The sequence below is a fragment of the Tachypleus tridentatus genome, chromosome 2, assembly GCF_004210375.1.
Source record: "Tachypleus tridentatus isolate NWPU-2018 chromosome 2, ASM421037v1, whole genome shotgun sequence".
NCBI classification, from domain to species: Eukaryota; Metazoa; Arthropoda; class Merostomata; order Xiphosura; family Limulidae; genus Tachypleus; species Tachypleus tridentatus.
Window position 1 is genome coordinate 108,674,968 of NC_134826.1, and position 19,813 is coordinate 108,694,780.

The following is a 19,813-nucleotide window of genomic DNA, read 5'->3' on the forward strand; positions in this document are numbered from 1 at the left end:
ATTTAATGTTATAAAACTTCAATATCACTGCTGTACCACTAGATGGTGCATTTACTAAGAAGAAAAACAGAATGATTCTATTCTGTTCGATCCTTGTAATTTTATTTTTAGTAAGATAGAAACAAAACTAAGGCTAAGAGTTTGGGCCTAACCCACTTTGGATTTTCGGAAAAAGCCTAAGTCAGAAAAATTACCCTTTAAATTGTAATATTTTAATTAGGTAATAATACTTGAGAGTTACACAAATCCTAATAAAATTGCATAATATGGTATATGATATACAATATGGACAAAAGTATGTGGACACCCCTTCTAATGAGTAGGTTCGACTATTTCAGCCATACTCATTGCTAACATTTCGTCAGATTTCTGCCATGCTAGAGCTGCTCCGATCAACTGTAAGTGCTGTTACTGTTAAGTGGAAACGCCGAGGAGCAACAATAGCTCAACCACCAAGCGACAGGCCACACGAGCTCACAGAACAGGACCGCCGAGTGCTGAAGCGCATAGCGCGTAAAAATAGTCTGTTCACAATTGCAACACTCACTACCTCTGGAAGCAACGTCAGCACAAGAACTCTTCATCGGGAGTTTCATGCAATAACTTTCCATGGCCGAGCATCCACACACTAGCCTAAGATCACCATGCATAATGCCAAGCGTCAACAGGAGTGGTGTAAAGCACACCACCATTGGACTCTGGAGCAGTGGAAACACATTTTCTGGGATAATGAATCACGTTTCACTATCTAGCAGTCTAAAGACGAATGTGGGTTTGGCAGACACCAGGAGAACGCTACATGTCTGAATGAGTAGTGCCAGTTGTAAAGTTCTGTGGAGGAAGAATAATGGTCTGGGGCTGTTTCTCATTGTGTGGGCTAGGCTCTTTAGTTCCAGTGAAGGGAAATCTTAATGCTACAACATACAATGACGTTCTAGAGAATTTTGTGCTTCCAACTTTGTGGAACAGTTTTGGGAAGGTCCTTTTTCTTTCGGCATAAAAACGCCCCCGTGCACAAAGCGATGTTCATAAAGACATGATTTGCCGAGGTTGGTGTGGAAGAACTTGACTGGCCTGCACAGAGCCCTGACTTCAACCCCATCGAATTGAAACGTTGACTGCGAGCCAGACCTTCTCGACCAACTTCACTAATGCTCTTGTGGCCGAATAGGAACGAATCCCCGCAGCCATGTTAAACATCTAGTGAAAAGCCTTCCCAGAAGAGTAAAGCCTATTATAGCAACAAAGAGGGACCATCTCCATATTAATGCCCATGGTTTTGGAATGAGATGCACATATGGGTGCGATGGTCGGGTGTCCACAAACTTTTGGCCATGTAGTGTGTATTCAACTTAGCTGTAGTATTTTAAGCATATATACAATACTTTGCAAAAATGCTAGGACATGAGAATATTTTGTCACTCTTTTAATTTTGTGGTTAATTCTTCCATGCATTACAGAATGTAAATTTCAACTTTACGGTAATGCCTCACTGACCCCTACTGATAGTTGAATGAGCCAGGGCGAGAATACTTATAATTCTTTAGAATTTCCATATATTTGTACCGAGGGTATATCACAAAGGTTCTGCTTGAATGAACATACTGATCAAATTTAGGGTCTGAAATAACTGTGGTCTCATGTAGTGTCTTAATCATATAGAAAGTAGCCAGCAAAGAGCTAACACATGGATACTGGTATCATATATGGTACCAGTATATGATAGAAGACATCAATTTAATAGCACTCCAAAAGAATACCTTAATAAAAATAGTGTTTAACACTACATATTAAGTTTTCTTGTCATACCACAGCTCCAAAAGCGTAGAGTATTGGCAATAGAGCATAGGGTTTGCACAAAAGCTTTACGTGATGCTGGTTAGACTTTTCGACAAACTTCTGCAGACTTGAAACGCTCCTTAAACATTGTCGATTACATTCTAGATTGTGAGACCGAGACAGATAAATTTAAAAATAAGAAAGGAAGAGGCAGAACACCGAAATCCTATAATAATGATTTTAAGTATCTTCGTTTACGCAGCCTTAAAAACAGAAGAATAGTGGAATTGACAGTAACATTATAATGCTCCCATAGCTGAAAGGGTGAGAATGTTTGGTGTGACGGGATTTCGAACCCGTGACCCTCAGATTACGAGTCGAGTGCCCAAACCACATGGTCATGCCGACGCAAAGATAGAAGGAAGTCTTCCACTTATTTCAAGAATAAAGCAAACAACCATATACTAAATGACAAAAAACGTTTTTAGATCTATAGTATCAAGAATACTATTTGTTCATGTAGCAATTTGAAAACCTCTACTTCCATCTACAAATATTATCAAGACTGAAATTTGCTAAAAAGTACAAAACTGGACTGTTGATGATTAGAAAAGCCTTTTATGGACAGATGAGTCCAAGTCAGATTTTTTTTTCAAAGTGTAGGTTTTATGTTCAGCGAAAGAAAGATGAAAATTTACCTCAAAGTATAGCACCTACCATGAAGCATTGGCAAGACTGAATGATGGTTTGGAGTGTTTTCTGCTGAGGGGAAAGAAGGCATTTGAATATAGATATAATAAAGGACCAGCACCATACCATCAGATATTGATACTTTATGGTATACCCAGTGATTTGCGTTATTAATTGTAAAGGATTCTATTACCTAAAAGATAACGACCTCAAACGTTCATTAAACCTATGCAGAAATTACTTAGCTAACAAAGTTGTTGTTGTCATTCAAATGATGCAATGCCCCACACAGAGTCTCGATTTCGATCGAATTGAACAGATCTGGAACGTGATAGGACAAACTCGACAAATGAAAAGTTACTTCCAAACAAAAACTTTATAGGACTGTAATTAAAGGCATTTGGAATAAAATCTCAAAAGGACACTTTGATCAAATTTGTTTCAACAATGCCTGAAAGCCTGTCTGTAGTTATTACAGCCAAAGAAGGGACATAAATGTTAACTGTTTGCTGAGCTCAAACACTTCCACTGAGTTTCTGTTGTAGTGATATTATGTTTCACATGTGACTTACCTTCTATTACTTTTTTAAAGTAGTCTGAAGTATAATTTTTTACCTTGTCCTAACACTTTTGCACAACACTGTATATAATTACGTTTACTTGAATTGAAAATAAACAAAATCTAAAATTGTATTGTTCAGTTGGTATATTTCACTTTCTTATCAACCCAAAACTACGTCTTTGTGTTTTTTAAATCTCTGCAATATAGAAATTTCAAACTTTTTCCTAATATACTAACATTTATAGAAAAAAATGACTAAATTGTTCATGTGTATTTGTCAGTAAAAAATTAGTTTCCTGGGTTATAAAGATGTGAAATTTCAAAACTTAAAAATAGCATATTATTTAAAACTATTTAAATAGCTGTCTCCCGTTTGGTTAGTATTAACTTTACAAGGTTTGATTCCTCGCGGTAGACAGGACGCAGAGAGCTTTGCACCTAAACAAGTTAAAGCAGCTCACAACAAGCTAGACGTGACGTCACACAAATTATTGGGTAGAAGCCTTTTGGAAAATAACCGGCTTTGGTGAAAAAATCGTGACTAAGTTGCAATAGAGAAAGTAAAGTGGAAAATGAAGTTCTTGGAAAACTGTTATGAAAAGTGCCAGCAAAGAAGATGATGAACTTACAATTTATGTGATGGGTGGTCATCAGTAGTTAACAGATATCATTTGAATCTTATCTGCTTATTATAGTAATTATGGACGTGGAATAAGGATCTTGAAGAATATGAAATTGGAAGCTAGTTGAAAAGCTACTCACTCAGTAATAACTAAATGTGAAATGTGCATACTTTTACAATTAAAAACTCAGTTCTACTTTCCAGCAGTTATTGTTTGCTTAATCCAACAATAGATATCGTAGCTACAAGTATTAAGTGTAAATGTGTTATTGCCGTTAGGTTAAGATGGGAGCCAAAAAGACATCCTTGAATAGTGATAAATAAAACGCCTAGATATCGTATGTATAATGACCACTTGGGTTCAAATAACTATCTCTATTTTGGAGTTTCAGCATAAGTACAGTGTTCAGTATAAATTTTAAAATGATTACATTTCTAATTATTAAACCAGTTGTTGCCAGAAAATAACTTTTTCCTACTCGTGTTCGACTTTCAATGTATATATACATGTGTGTGTGTATTTAATAAACTTCTCTTAAGAGTCTATCTTGCCAGATGCAAACTACACAAACGTAAGATTCAGAATGGATAGCTTAATTCTCACAGAATGAAGATCAGTGCTCGTTTAGAACGGCTTTTTAATTTTGTAGGAATATGAATATATTATGGATCGATATTTTGTGGTCTTGTGTGGGAATATAAAGATGGCGAACTTAATAATATACGGATTACGAAAATGGTTTAACTTCACAAGTAAATCCTAATAGACTACCTTTTGAAAATTAAAAAAAAAAGATAACCAATATTTTCCATAGTATTGCTCCGGGGTGTGTTTTTTCACAAAAGTCATAAATACACAAGGAAGGTTGAGGAATCTGCTGGAACGATTTTCGACGTCTTGTAAGCACTGGCAGTACCTTTTCATTTCCATAACGCTACCATTATTTTTCACGTCATAAAGCGTGTTACTTTGCGGATGTAGGATGAGTGCTTCAAACTTTGTCATACTTTTATGCATTTAAGGTGTGATAAACCTTACTTGATAAACCTTTTTTTCACCAACAAGAATACTCTTTTCAAACTTGCTTACACTGAGTTACAGAAGTATGTTCATTGCTTTTCAAAAAATACGAAGATACTTGTATTTCAGTATCGTTTGTTTTTTGGTTTTTTAAATTTCGCGCAAAGCTAAACGAGTGCTATCCGCTCTAGCCATCCTTAATTAAGCAGTGTAAGAGTAGAGGGAACTCTTGGACTACTCTTTTATCAACGAATAGTGGAATTAACCGTCGCATAATAACGCCCCCTCGGCTGAAAGGGCTAGCATGTTTAGTGTGACGGGAATTCGAACTCGCGACCCTCGGACTACAAGTCGAGCGCCTTAAGCATTTCAGTATCCTTGACATTCGACGTTTATACCGTAACTTAGTTTTAATGGCATAATTCTATATTTTACCCGCTGAAATACATATCAGTATCAAATGGTAATATTAGAATATTTAACAAAGGAATAAAAGTAACCTCGAAAACTCATAGAAACGTAATAGAAACATGCTTTAACAAATTAAATAAAATCAATAAAGACATATATTCAATATAAACTATCACCTACCCATTAATTCACTGTGCAAGAATCGCTACACGTATAGTAATGGAAACTGTCATCTCCCATTAACACGCTTCAAGTCTCTACACAGTTTTGTCTCTTTTGCTAAGATATGTAAATAAAGAAAACTGTTATTTGTTTATTAACACTCTTCAAGTTACTACAAAATTTTGTCTATTTTATTACGAAAGGTAATAATGAAAGATATTACCTCTCTATCAATAAGCTACAGGTCTTCTCACACTTTTGCCTATTTTACTGAGACGTTTAACTAATAGAAAATGTCACTCTACTCTTAACATTCTGTAAATCTCTTCACACTGTTTTCTCTGTTTCACTAAAATGTGTAATAATGGAGACCGTCACCTCTGAACCAACATGCTACAAAAATATCCACACAGTTTTCGCTTTATTACTAAGACATGAAAGTAATGTAAACTATAATCTTTCTATTAACACACTGCAGTTCTGTTTGTTTTTCTTTTAGCAAAGCCACAACGGCTATCTGCTCAGCCCACCGAGGAGAATCGAACCCCTGATTTTAGCGTTGTAAATCCGGAGACATACCGCTGTACTAGCAGGGGGGCTGCAGTTCTGAATATAATTTTATTTGTTTAAGACGTGTAAGTAATAGATAGTTGTAATGGACGTCCGCAGAAATGTTTCCAAGGAGGGGTAAAGTAGTATTAAATTGTGAATTGAATATAAAATTAATATACATATGCTAATGAATAAAGAAAATTTTATGTTGCTCGTTTTTCAGGGAAGGGCAAGTGTTCCCTTACATGTACATGATCATCGTATTTATTTATTTAGTTAGTTATCACCATTAGATTCCAACTAGGAACATTGGGCCGCAATCGCTTGCGGATTCTTCAACAAGTATTTAAGTGAGTAGGTTGTTAGCCCACTGAACCGAGCCGTCCCTAATTTAGCAGTGTAAGACTAGAGGGAAGGCAGCTAGTCATCACCACCCACCGCCAACTCTTGGGCTACTCTTTTGCCAACGAATAGTGGGATTGACCATAACGTTATAACGTCCACACGGCTGGGTGGGCGAGCATGTTTGGCGCGACGCGGGCGCGAACCCGCGACGTAAACGAATTACCTTTTCATTTTTATTTTAGATAATAAAACATACTGTAATTAAGAGGACGAAGTAGTGTCTACTTTAAATCTTAGATTAAAAATAAAATGTATTATATTATGTTTAGATTTTTATTCTCTTTCAGTACCATTCATAGTTAATAGAATCAAGTGAATATAAACTAATCAACGCCTTTAATATAATCTCTCTCTCTTAACTGAATATATGTTCCTGAATCTTTTGTGACACAAGTCGTAAGTAGAAAATAGTATCTAATTATATCTGTAACTTAACCAATATAAGTTGTGAGTAGCTAATAAAATCTAATTATTTGTAAGTGTTCTTCTAAAAGTTAATGTATGATTCTTAATTTTTTGTACTAGTTGCCGATATCTAATACAACATAATTAACAGCTGTAAGTTTATCCACTCCTTAGGAAGTATACAAACAGCTGATACCAGTAAATTGTTACTTTTTTAATTTTTTGTTGAGGAGTCATAGAAAACTATTACAATCTAGTGAATATTTGTTTATTGCCTCTCCAATATGAGTTGTAATTACCTAACACAAACCAGCAAGTATTTGCTTTTTTCATCTCCTTTAAAATTACCAACAATAAACAATACTTAGTTGATTTTGTATTTAAATCTTTACAAGAGATAACACAATCTTGGGGATATTCTCTTATCAGCGAAATTGATTAGAGGGGTAGTTTAATCACCCTTCTAGGTGTTGTAAGAGGTCAACACAACCTACTGAATAGTGCATTCTAAGGTTCCTCCCCACCTCTCCCGCAAGAGCTGCGAACAAATAATATCATTTGTTCCATCACATTGTTCTTCGCTTTATTAAGTTGAATGTGATTATCTTCCGAACATAAGCGATACAAGAATTTTAATACCTGCAACTAAAATAATTGAAAAATTAAATGATGAAAACATTTATCTTCCAGTAATAAGTGCTGTTTAAATAATAATAAAAAAAGACAAAGCCCATTCAGAACAAGTGCTAGATTCTTTCAAACAGTTTGATGCTTATAACATTAAGTACTGCTTGGCAAATTGACGTTTGTTTGCCTGAAACAAGTCGTGTTTGAAGCATCTTTTCTCGAGTAAAAAAATAAATATACTAAGAATAGCACAACAGTTTGTTTAGGTGGGTGGTATAAACTAGCTGCTCATTCTTTAATCTTTTAGTTTGTAATACAGGAAGGGTAGCGCAGATAGCCTTTGTTCAGCGTTGACAAATATTCAGAAAACAATCTAGCTATTATATTATTATGGAATATAAAGAATGTTGCTCTCCACAGAAACGAAAACATTTTTCACAGTGCTATATATAACATTTTACATCCTTTCCATTGAAAAAGACGGAGAATTAAAACATATGTAACAGTTGTTAATGAAATTCGTACAAATATTTTCCTTTTGCTACAATTTCAGGGGTACCGTCGGTACACACAGAACCAATAATTTGGATATCTAAATCATGTTTCGCAAAGAAGTCCTTTACACACTGGAAGACATCTTTCCCTTTTGTGGTTGTTTTCAGATCTTCACAGAGCAGGAAATCTTCCATTATGGCACCATCATGGACATACCTCACTAGTGTGATGAGTTGATTGCAATTTGCAACATTAGTTATTTCGTCCAATTGGAGAGAGATTTTCAAAGGACTAGCCCTGATATCTGCGATAACTTGATCCAAAATTTCCGAACTCAAATCACCAATTCGGTTTTGAACAACATTATTTGATAATGGCACTAATTTAAGCTTGTTTGAGGCTTTTTTCCCAGAACAATTGTTGCCATTTCTAATGCATACGGTTTTATCATCTCTTCTGCAATTTTATGGAGCTTCTTTGATTTAGCTATTTTATACGCCACGTGGTATGAAGCCGTCAGCAGTGGTTTGTCAGCAGATATAAAACCTAATTTTGGAGGGGTTGCTCGAGAATCAAAACGGGCCCTTCTACCTTTCAACGATTCAATATCATGGCCTGCAACATCTGTTCCACCATGCCGGTTGTTGAAGTGTTCCTGCAGCTTAAATGGCTTCAAATTTGCGGTTGAAAGGATAGCGTCACAAAGCATGCACTGGGGTTTTTGCAGATCCTCAGTTGTTCCGGTGCAAGTAAAACCAAACTTCACATAATCATTATTCCATTTCCTTTTTTTTGACATAATGAATTTTTTTGCACGAACACAGAATCAACAATGAACTGACTAGCATAGCATCACGCATGTGTTTATATGCTCTGCAGAACTTTCTAGAACATTCTCGAATATACATCACATGACGTCATCGATTAAATCTGGATACTTTTGGAAGTTTCTCGAGTCACGATCACGTGAGTACATAACATAAATAATTAATAGACACTTTAAGACGGCGTTCACGACCGTAACATAATTAGTTGTGCCGAGTATTTAGGTCACGTTTACGTTTCGTGTGTTGTTTGTTTACAGTTGTACATTAAGATTTCGGTCTGCGCCGGTGACGGTAGAAACGACAGTTTATCGTAACAAAATAAAAAGCTACGTCTGTAACAAGAAAAATAAGAAATAAAAATCGAACGTAATTTTTGAATATATAGGAGAGTACCCTTAATATAAACAAAAAAAAACTGAAATGTTATCTCGCATCCCTTGGAACGCTATCTCGCACCCCTGTTTGGGAACCACTGCATTAAGCGAAAATCTAAAAAATTCGGTTAGGCCAACAAACTGGTATCTACGTAGTATATACATTATTAATTCTTACACTCTAGAATCTTCTTCAAAGTTAGAGGACAGGTGGGACTTTTGCAATACATATTTAACAATATACGTTACATGCATTCTAAATATATACTAAACTGGAACAAACTTTGATATTAAAATAAATGTTTAACAGTAAATATATTACAGTATATGAATGATAAGAGTTGGCGTTAAAAGTTTTTTGTTTCATTTGTTTAGTTTAGTTCAGCTTAAAGGATGGAAAAACCGAGATTAATTAATAGACACCATCTTGTCCCAAACTTTCTGGTGTGTTATTTAAAACTGAAGATAAAAATTCTGCAAGAATTCATGTTCAATAGCTCTTGGATGAAAATGGTATCGACTAAAGACTTGGTTTTTATTTTACAAATAAGATGGTCAGCTTGAAATTTAAAACTCATGAGTTGTCCATATTTACATGTAACCATTTCTCGTTACGATAGTCACATAATAAATATGCAAACATTGAGGTTAGTAAATTGTATTTAAAGATACAGGTTTGTGACACACACAAAGGCTTTCTATTACTTACCTCAAGACTATTAAACGTTAGATCTAAAGAAGTTATGACGTTTACTCCCCTGCTAGATACATAAATCAGCGCCACACCTGAGTACTGCACGTGAATTAGTGTGCGAAAAGTTGTGACACTAAAATTGTTTTAGAAATTACCAAAGCATCAACCAAAATTATAAGTTTTGAAAAGAGGCGTATAAGGTTAAAATTATAACTTCTTGTTTTGTATATATCAAGGTACCTTTTAACCTTTGTTTCCGGGTTTTGCTTCTATGTGTGCGTGGGGGACAGAGAAATACCTTAATACCTTTCCAATACTACATTTTATTTCAGAGAATGACCTATGCTCGCTAGTTGCATATAGGATTAAGAAAGAAGTACGTGGTTAGAAAACTAGACAGGCTTCAGTCGCATAAAGAATGCTTCATTAACCGGGTAATGACCGATTCACTTCAGACAGGTGTGGGTTTGGCCGCAGGGTACCCCTGACTTTTACTTACTGGACCATTACACCATAAACCTCGCGATCGACTAAAGTAACAAGAGTTAAGTAAATATGGAAGAAGACCTAATATATTGGAATGTCATAAGAACTAAAAAAAGTCAACAAACATCAAGCTACACTAGCGCTATTTGGGCCAAGCCCACACCGGATTTTATCATGACATTAAAGTAGTAACTGCTACGCAATTAAAAGTTAAGTAATGCGATATGATTTTATATTCTTATTAACTGGCCACAATATACGTATATTACAAACTAAAAAGTAGGATGTGTTTGATATATACAACTTAATTTTCATTTGGTGAATTTTTAATATATATGACGACTGTTTGATTTGATAAAATGTTAGAAACACAAAAATTCTAAAACTTAATAAATCCTTGTTTCACATAGCTGAATCATTATCAATGCGATTAATAGAAACATTTCACCAGATCTGTAATTATTGTCATGCTTCAAAATATGAAAAGGTATTTTCAGTTGGAAAAACATAACAAGGATAAAGCGGAAGAGTTCAATTGCATGAAGATTTTATTTAGACTTTTCTAACATTTCTTAGCCTAAAATAGAATTAACTATATAGTGTCCATTATGGATATTTTGACTAAGTTGGGGTTTACTCAAAACTACACAGAAAGATAATACGTATAATTAAAACTTGAAATTTTCTACTTTTATCTTAATAACCTGATTGTTTTGCTTACAAAACTGGTCCTACAATCTGTCAAGTTCAAAAGTTAAGAGATAGATAAACTATTTTTGTCAGACACTAAAATAACGAGAAATATTTCTAGTTTTAATGGGATTCGCATTGAATTTAGTTTATGTGATTTCAATTGAAACGAATATTAACGATAAAAATTATATTTTGAAAAAAATTATCTTAACTCAAAGAGTATACTTAAACAAGTTACATGCAGATATTACAGTAAATGACAGAACCTTACAGCTTTAGTACAAGATTTAATCTAAAGAAAAACTGGAGACTTATAGAAGATATAAAAAACTCATAAATATGATATTCGGGTTTTGAAGAAGTCATTGAATATTAATTATTATTACCTCTCACACCAGCTTTCCAGTAGCACAGCAGTATGCCTGTGGACTTATAACAATAGAAACTGGGTTTCAATACTAGTGATGGGCAGAGTAGAGATAGGTCATTGTGTAGCTTTATGTTTGATTACAAATAAACAAATTCTCACACCACTGGTAACTTGTGCTATGATGTCATTATATTAATAAAACATTTGTTTGTGTGTTCTGAAGAATACTTTTGCTGAATCCGGATATAAAGTTAAGATAGCAATTGTCCTGAGCTTTATCAGTAAGTTACTTATATAACAGTATTTAATATATATATGTAACATTCTTCGTTCCACAATTCTAAGGCCCGGCATGGCCAAGCGTGTTGAGACGTGCGACTCGTAATCTGAGGGTCGAGGGTTCGCATCCTCATCGCGCCAAACATGCTCGCCCTTTTAGCCGTGGGGGCGTTATAATGTGACGGTCAATCCCACTATTCGTTGGTAAAAGAGTAGCTCAAGAGTTGGCGGTAGGTGGTGATGACTAGCTGTCTTCCCTCTAGTCTTACACTGCTAAATTAGGGACGGCTAGCACAGATAGCCCTCGAGTAGGTTTGTGCGAAATTCAAAAACAACCAAACAATCCACAATTCTAACGCTCCCATTATTCTCTCTAAGTGACACGAAATACGCTGTTTTTAGGCTTATGAACGTCAAAACAAATTGAATATTCCACTTCGCTACCTTTACAGTTTAATTTCAACACACACTTAGTCACTTACTAGCATCCCAGTTCTCATATGATATAAGGGAATGATATTTTAATATGTAAACGCTTTTCTGTATGAATCAAGAGCTTCTGTCTTGCATTAACTAATACATTTAAATGTTCTCAAGTGTTTCACTTACTAGCCTCCTGTGGATAATGTACATGACACAATTTCTCGAAACTTAGTATTTTGTTTAATTAAAACCGTAGGAGATCGAGAAATCAGTATATTATCTTTTATATATAAAAAAATATTTCGCTACGTGATATATAGATCATCTATAGTTTATGCTGTTTTGATATATTTATTTTTAGATATATCGTGTTCGTTCTGTGTACCAACGTATCTAATTTTTAGTCTTACATGTGTATTGTGTTATATGTTGTAAAACGTGCATTACTATATTCTTCAAAAAATGGCGTTATTAAATATATATATATTTGTAAGAGCTATAATATTCCAATATGTCTTTATATTTTGTTAATATTTTTTGTTGTTTGGAAACAACAACAAAATTCAAAATAGTTTATTTGTTAAGATACGTGAACAAACTATGTGACTAAACTCATGTGAATAAGTAGTATATGTATTGTATAAGATACATTGAAACTAGCAATTCATCATAAGTTCATTACGAAGTGTATATTGTTTTACACTGTTTTATTCAGATAGTGATTACTTTGTAACATACTGTCATTACATTAAAAATGATCAATTATCTAAATCATAAAGTTCACAGAAACAAATAGGTCTCTTTCGTCGACTGCTAACTCCAAAGACATACCTTACCCCTTAATTAATGTTTATGAAGAGATAATCCACAATAATTAAAGCGATATACTTGCAGTAAAATTAAATTCCATTTTTATAAGCTCTAATAAATGTGTCTGTCTTAGGTATCTTTATTTACAAAGAAATCCTTACTTAATATTTAGTTTCAGATAAGATCATACCAGCTGCAACGTAAGGTTACGAGTTGAGCGCTCTAACCACCTGAACATGCCAGACCAAAAATTAAGAGGTAAAATGATTGCTTGATTAGCGTCGGGAGACATTAAAGCCTTTTCTGAATTATTAAATAATATTGCTTTTCTTCAGTTGTATTATTTAAAATACAATTAAAGAAAGCTGATAACCCGAACATCCTGCAAAAATAAGGTTATTTGTCCCATTCTTAAAAATGAAAAAAGATAATTTAGTAGGAATAGTAATGATTGTCTTAAGTCTAGTTTAGTTTTACTATACAAAGGAGCATTTTTAAAAGACGTTAATATATAAGCTTTAAAATAACATTACAGTTTCCATTATTTCAGGTGTAATTAAGTGATATATCATACATTGTAAGAATATGAGAAAACAGCTCTGAATAAATTAAAATTTGAAACATCAAACTCTTATTGTTCAGATGCACCCATTGATATCTACAAAACAAGTTGGGTTTAAATCAATGAGTTGTGTAGAATAGTTTCATGCGAGATTAGTTGAAACAATATTGAACAAATACAAAAATATTAATATTGTTAACTTTAGTTATATTCACCATTTTAAATAAATATTAATAATAAACATACCCTTCTGAAACATGAATCAGGCCCATATGCAGAATGTTTGAAAGGGAATTAGAATTTGTGAGATCAAAAGTCAATTGTATTCTAAAGTAACTCAACAGTAATTGCAAGAAATAATTATTTAAAGCTGTGATACAACTGTAGTAACCAACAATGTAACAAACATTAGTTGTTTTTTACGTTTGACTTGCTTTAAAATATTATGTTGAAACAAGTACAGTTTGTTTACAGCTGAAATTTATCGCCAGCAAGTCACAAACACCTACTGTAAAGGATCAGGCCTTTGACAGCGTCAACGCGTTTTCGGATTTCCGATTACTTAGTGTCAACAAAAAAGCATTGTATGCGGCTATTTTAGATAAAAAATGCTAATGCTTCGTCAGAAGATTGTCGACTATGTAAAAATGTTAAATAGTATAAGCACCTGCACTATACCTGCACACGCATCTTTTACATCACAAAAGAGTGGGGTCAAACCCAACAGCTATGTGGGTATGCGTGGTACTATACTTCTATGGCCTAGGATCCGTATAGTGTCCTTCCTATTAATTGTATGACCCTGGCATGTGGTCATAAATTGTGTGCCCACACGGTTGAGTTGGGGAAGAAGGTGGAGAGCGAGGAACCATTCCTCTTTCACTGACCTCCAAATATTCCCCCCTCGGTGGGCTGAGCAGATAGCCTGATGTGGCTTTGCTATAAGAAAAACAAACAAAAACAAACATCACAAAAATAAGAGGTTCGGCCTAACTCTCTTGAACCTCTTTGTGTATGCGTGTAAATTACTCAGTCAAAACGCTTTATGTTTCCTTTTTTAACATGGTATAGAAGTAAAATTAATTCTTTATAGTTGGAAGTGGTGTTGATGTATTAACTACACGTCCCCCCATGAACACCGTGGTATGTTTATTAGAAACTAGGTTTCAATACCCGTAGTGGGCATAGCACAGCTAGTCCTTTGTGTAATTTTGTGTTTAATAACAAACTGCAGTATCTTAGCTACATTTCAGTAAGAAGTGTTATTCAGTGAGTTTAACATTGTTTCAATAGTATATTATTAAATCTAATAGTAGTTAATCTTGGCTGACATAAACAGTAGTGCCAATATATGAAATTTTAATGGTGGCTGAACTAAGTTTTCTTACAGTGCGACTAAGAGCAGCAATATTTCTGAAATATTTTATAAAGCTATGATAATAATGATATCAAAGTACATAAGCAGTTTTGATGATACTTGAGCTCTTTAAAGCATAATTTTTCACTTTTACGATAATTTCAATACTCTTTCTGCCATTTTTCTCTACAAACGTTTAGTTTCTTACACTCTCATTTATTTTTTTTCTGATTTTAACAATACTTCCACGGGCCGGGCACCAAGAATTTTTCCAAACCTAATTTTTCACATCATTCCGATTCATTTGTTTATTGGTTAACACTTACCAAAACCTAACTGGATAAAAAGCAGGCGATTACCGCACACTTTGTGAAAATCGGATCTATGAGTGGTCTCAAAACATACTTCTGATATTCAGGGAGTTAACGTACTTGCTGATCTTTTCATGATAAAATAAAGTTAATACAGGAAAAGAATAAAATAGCTTGTAACTGGTGAGTGAGAATGCGCGGTACTTGTGGAAAATGCCTTCAATGTCAGTGTGGATGCAACGGTTTAGATCCAGAAGTCAAAATGACAGGTGGGAAAGAGCCGCAAAACAAATTAAAGGCACGAAGAAAGAAAAAAGAAAAAGGATTAATTACAATATTCCATCAGAGAGTGATTAAGATGAAATGTCTAGCTATACTTCAGAGGATTCCTTGGATATCGTGACACCGAAGAAATGATACAGATCATCCAAGAACTGACGTGTGAAAGTAAGGTGTTGTAATAGTCCAACATAGTGTGGGGATGATGTCTGTTCAATTCGACTGTTTTTTGGTATCGAATCTACAGCGACATCAAACTTGTCAAATGATGAAGCTCAACAGAAGTCAACAAGCTTTGGTGCCCTTGACAAGAGTAATTGCTTGTTTGCATTCTGGATGACTGTGTTAAGAATTCTGTGCACATATTACTTCCAGGAAATCCAAATGTTCTTTTGAACATGATCGGAAACTATTTGTAAGAAATCTGATACAAAACCATTCTCACCTGCCAACGATGTGCAACAAGCTCTGCTAAAGAAATTTATTCAGAGAAAAGTTATACTTTCACTGCTATGATAGTCGATGGCATTCACAAAACTGAAAGAGAGACTCGTGATGACGTTAAAGAGATTGAAGACTGAAGAACAAGCTTTTGAAATAGCTAGATGGCACTTGCGTTGATTGAAGTTTGGGTTTCAACTAGAGCATACAGTACGATGTATCCAGCATTGCGAAAATCGAGCTGAACTGAAAGCGGTAAAATACCATTGATGAAGGTAATGAGAATTATCTAACTGACGCCAACTTCAAGCTCTTCATATCTACTCTGAAAACAAGGAGTAATAACGCGAACAACTGGCCAAGAACACAACAAACCACACTTTCTCTTATCCAAGAGACCGAGAGAGTAAGTGAACAACACAACACCACACATATATCTTCTAAGACTAAGTTTATTACTGTGTACTATGGGAGTCAAAAATCTCCTATAGCGTCACTAAATCTGCGTTTGTTTTCGTAAAACTTTGAATGGATATTTAGCTCAACCTGCAAGCGTAAAAAGTAAGAGTTTTTCCGGGATGATATTATATATTAGGGTCTGCCATATGGCCCGAATCCTAGATTCTGGCCCGTGGAAGTACTGTTAAGATATTAATAGTAAATTCGGGTTATATTCTGATAAAAGTAGTGAAATAACGAAAATAATGGTATCATGGCATCAAAATTATTCCAATGTGTATGAGAACACAAATATGCATTATTAAATATCATTTGTATCTCCTAATGCATTTGAATGGTTTTCTTTGACTTATAAATAAATATTCAATATTTCAATGAAAAAACTATGCTCACTTAAACTCTCGTTGTTCTTTGCTCGACGTTATGCTTGAAATGTTACTCTTATAATAACAATCACTTTATTGGCAGCAGAACAATATTCTCATTATGCTGTGTGAGACTGCAGGCAGGTACGAGGTCTGTTAAAAAAAATACGCGGACTGTTTGAATTGCGCAGCTCCAGTTGGTTCCAGGGGAATCCGCTTGGTGTCGCTAGGTTTGCACAGATCAGCTGATTACGACGCCATTTCCCGATTGCAGATATCTTCATTTGTGTATTAGCTACGCGGTTTTAAGTGAAGTGCGATTTCAGAAGGAATGACCTGAAGGAGCAACGACTTGCTGTGAAATTTTGTGTTAAACTTGGAAAATCTGCGACTAAAACTTTTGCTATGCTTAACACGGCTTACGGTGATGTTGCTATGAAGCGTACGGCATGTTTCAAGTGGCATGAACGTTTTAAGGATGGTCGACAGTCCATTGAAGATGATGAGCGTCCTGGACGTCCTTCCACGTCAACTGACGACCCACACGTCGACAAAATCAGCACCCTGGTGCGGGCAAATCGACGTCTGACTGTCAGGAAGCTTGCTGAAGAGTGTGGGATATCAGTTGGATCTTGTTACGAGATTTTGACCGAAAAATTGAAGATGCACCGCGTTGCTGCTAAATGTGTGCCTCAGAACTCGTGAGTTTTTGGCCAAACATTCGATCACTGTTCTTCCCCATCCCCCCTAGTCACCTGACCTTGCTCCTTGCGATTTTTCTTGTTCCCCAAACTCAAAAGACCCTTGAAAGGAAGAAGATTTGAGACGATTCCCGAGATTAAGGCAAATGCGACGAAGGAGCTGGAGGACATTACAAAAGAAGTGTACCAGAACTGTTTCAACAAGTGGAAACACCGTTGGGATAAGTGTGTGTGTTGGGGAGGAGAGTACTTTGAAGGAGTCCCAGACATGTAACTTCTAAATAAAGTACATTTTGTTTTATGACGTCAGTCCGCGTATTTTTTGAACAGCCCTCGTATAATAAGCAACATCACAGTTAAACTCAAGAGGTAGTAACTTCTAACTCAGCACATTTCTTAGTGTTTATTTTATCATATTTTTTTCATTCTGATGCTTGGGGTTGTTGGAAAATTACGTTGTTTTTCAGTTTAAGATTACAGGGCAATACTAACTTCAACGGGAGAAAGATATTTAGTAAAATATTTTTAAAAGGTATAAAACAATTGATCAAAAAGTAGCCCAAGACTTGGCAGTGGATGGTAATGACTAGCTAACTTCCCTCTAGTATTACATTGCAAAATTAGGGGCGGCTAGCGCAGGTAACCCTCGTGTAGCTTAGCGCGAAATTCAAACCAGACCAAACCAGTATGCTTTCTGTACGTAATCGTTCTTATTATGAATTTATAAACTATAGGGAAAACAGCTCACCGCTAATTCTTAAACTCCACTTGTTTGTTTCAATTGTGAGAGATAAATGCCACTCGAATTTCTCACTTACCGCTCAAGATATGAAGAACTTTTTTTGCGGGAACGTGTCGTAAACGTTCAAGTATTCGGATTATTTCAAAGACTGAGAAGTGAATAAAACAAATAAGAGCAAATTTTAACCATACAAACACTGTATCCTAAAAAAAAAAAAAGTAATTTTATACAGTTTGTTTGATTTTGTTGGTAAGCATAAAGCAAGACAATAGACTTTCTGTCCTATATCCACTACAGGAATTAATCTTCAAGTCTTAGCACTGAAAGTCCTCAAACTTTCCGTCGAGCTACATGAAGCAACTTCAAACGAGTACTAGAAAAAAGTATCAATTAGAGTGTGATAAAAGTAATATATTACTTCTAATATCTTGCATGTAATTGAATGTTAATAAAAAAATTTGTTTGTAACAAAGGCAAAAATATCAAACTCATTATAGATGTTTATACCATGTTACTCAATGCAGCAGAAACAAAATCAGTACGAAAATAGGAGAGCTAAATGGTGAGCTATTAAAATGTACGGCTCATTCACTTGAAGCCTCCCACTGGTTCAGCTGTTAATATGAGGGTTTATAATTCTAGAAATCGAGTTTCGATGCCTTGATGGGCATACATAACCTATTTATTTAGCTTTGTGATTTACAACAAATAAAAAAATCATTTATTGATTCTAATTTTTTACTACATGCACGAATTATGAATATTTGTTTCCAGTCTTTTGATATAGTTAATGGAAACAACAGTTATAAAATCAAAACTACACTGAATTTGCGAAAAATTGGTATCTCTAGTTCGAACCCCAATTTAGCAACTTGAATGGTTTTAAGAGACTTACTCTATAAAAGTAATGTTTTTAAATGAATCCAGACAGTTCAATTAGTTAGCAAAATAGTTTAACTTTATATTAAACGTTCATATATTTTTAAAATATTTTCACGAATACCATCTTGTTCACGTTTTTACAAAAAATATTCAGTCTTTTAGGCGTTGATTTTTGAAACACAAGTACTGACATTGTGTTGTTAATTTCTGTAAAATTAGATTAGAACAATAACGTTTATTGTAAAACTAAATTGTTACCGAAATAAAATTAATTAATAAATAAAATAACATATATTCTCTTAGTTCATGCATAATACCTTTTACTCTCCTCGACTTCAAACAGCTGATGAAAATATTTTCTGTTGCACTTCACCTTTGCTGGCGAGAGATCGAAGAGAACTCATGTACCTTCTTAAACCTTGCTTTATGTTCTTCTGCCAATGCCGACAACTTTCCGGGTCTTCTGGTGGCTTGGCTTGTTTCTTCTGGCGCCTTAGAATTCTCGTCCCTGTTGTTCCACAGAAACGATAGGTAGTCTCATACAACCACCGTGAACCACGTGTAGGAGCACTGGTCTGAAAAAAATCTTGAATTTCAACCACTAGAGGGCAAGGTCGTTTTTATTTTACCTATCAGAATGTCCTATTTTTGACTATTAGTAACACGTTACAACTACAACATTCATTTTTCATAATAAATCAACATGTTAAAAGTTTAGTTCATTTATTTATAAAAAACATATAACTTCAGTATAATATACATTCTATCATACTTTATCGAATCTGAAGTACGATATATACACTAAAGAATACAAATTAAAAACAAATGTGCATTAACATTTTTATGATGTTGTTAACTTTCAGTAAGTACGAACTGTGTGCTCAAAATCATGTTAACGCATTCACGATTCTATGTAACATGAAAAAGTTATAAATAGGCTCAATGTTTATGGTTTTTTTTTTGTTGTTGTAGTTTTGAAAGGTCAAAATATCTTTTCAAAGGATTGACCCGTTTTTCGCGCTGCGCT

The 19,813-nt window shown here is 34.6% G+C and overlaps 1 protein-coding gene across 3 annotated transcripts in view; it reads right to left on the reverse strand.

The window, feature by feature from the left end:
* LOC143244814 (uncharacterized) overlaps positions 1 to 19,318 on the reverse strand; it is a 55,888-nt gene extending 36,570 nt beyond the window's left edge. For 2 of the 3 annotated variants that reach the window (XM_076490168.1, XM_076490169.1), the window contains exons 1-2: positions 19,104 to 19,318; positions 5,266 to 5,364 (exon numbers count right to left, since the gene is read on the reverse strand). In XM_076490168.1, coding sequence (XP_076346283.1) covers positions 5,266 to 5,269 — 4 coding nt within the window. In that variant the 5' untranslated portion in view covers positions 5,270 to 5,364; positions 19,104 to 19,318. The remainder of the gene's footprint in view (positions 1 to 5,265; positions 5,365 to 19,103) is intronic. The other variant, XM_076490170.1, reaches the window with a different exon arrangement.
* Positions 19,319 to 19,813: the final 495 nt, after the last annotated feature.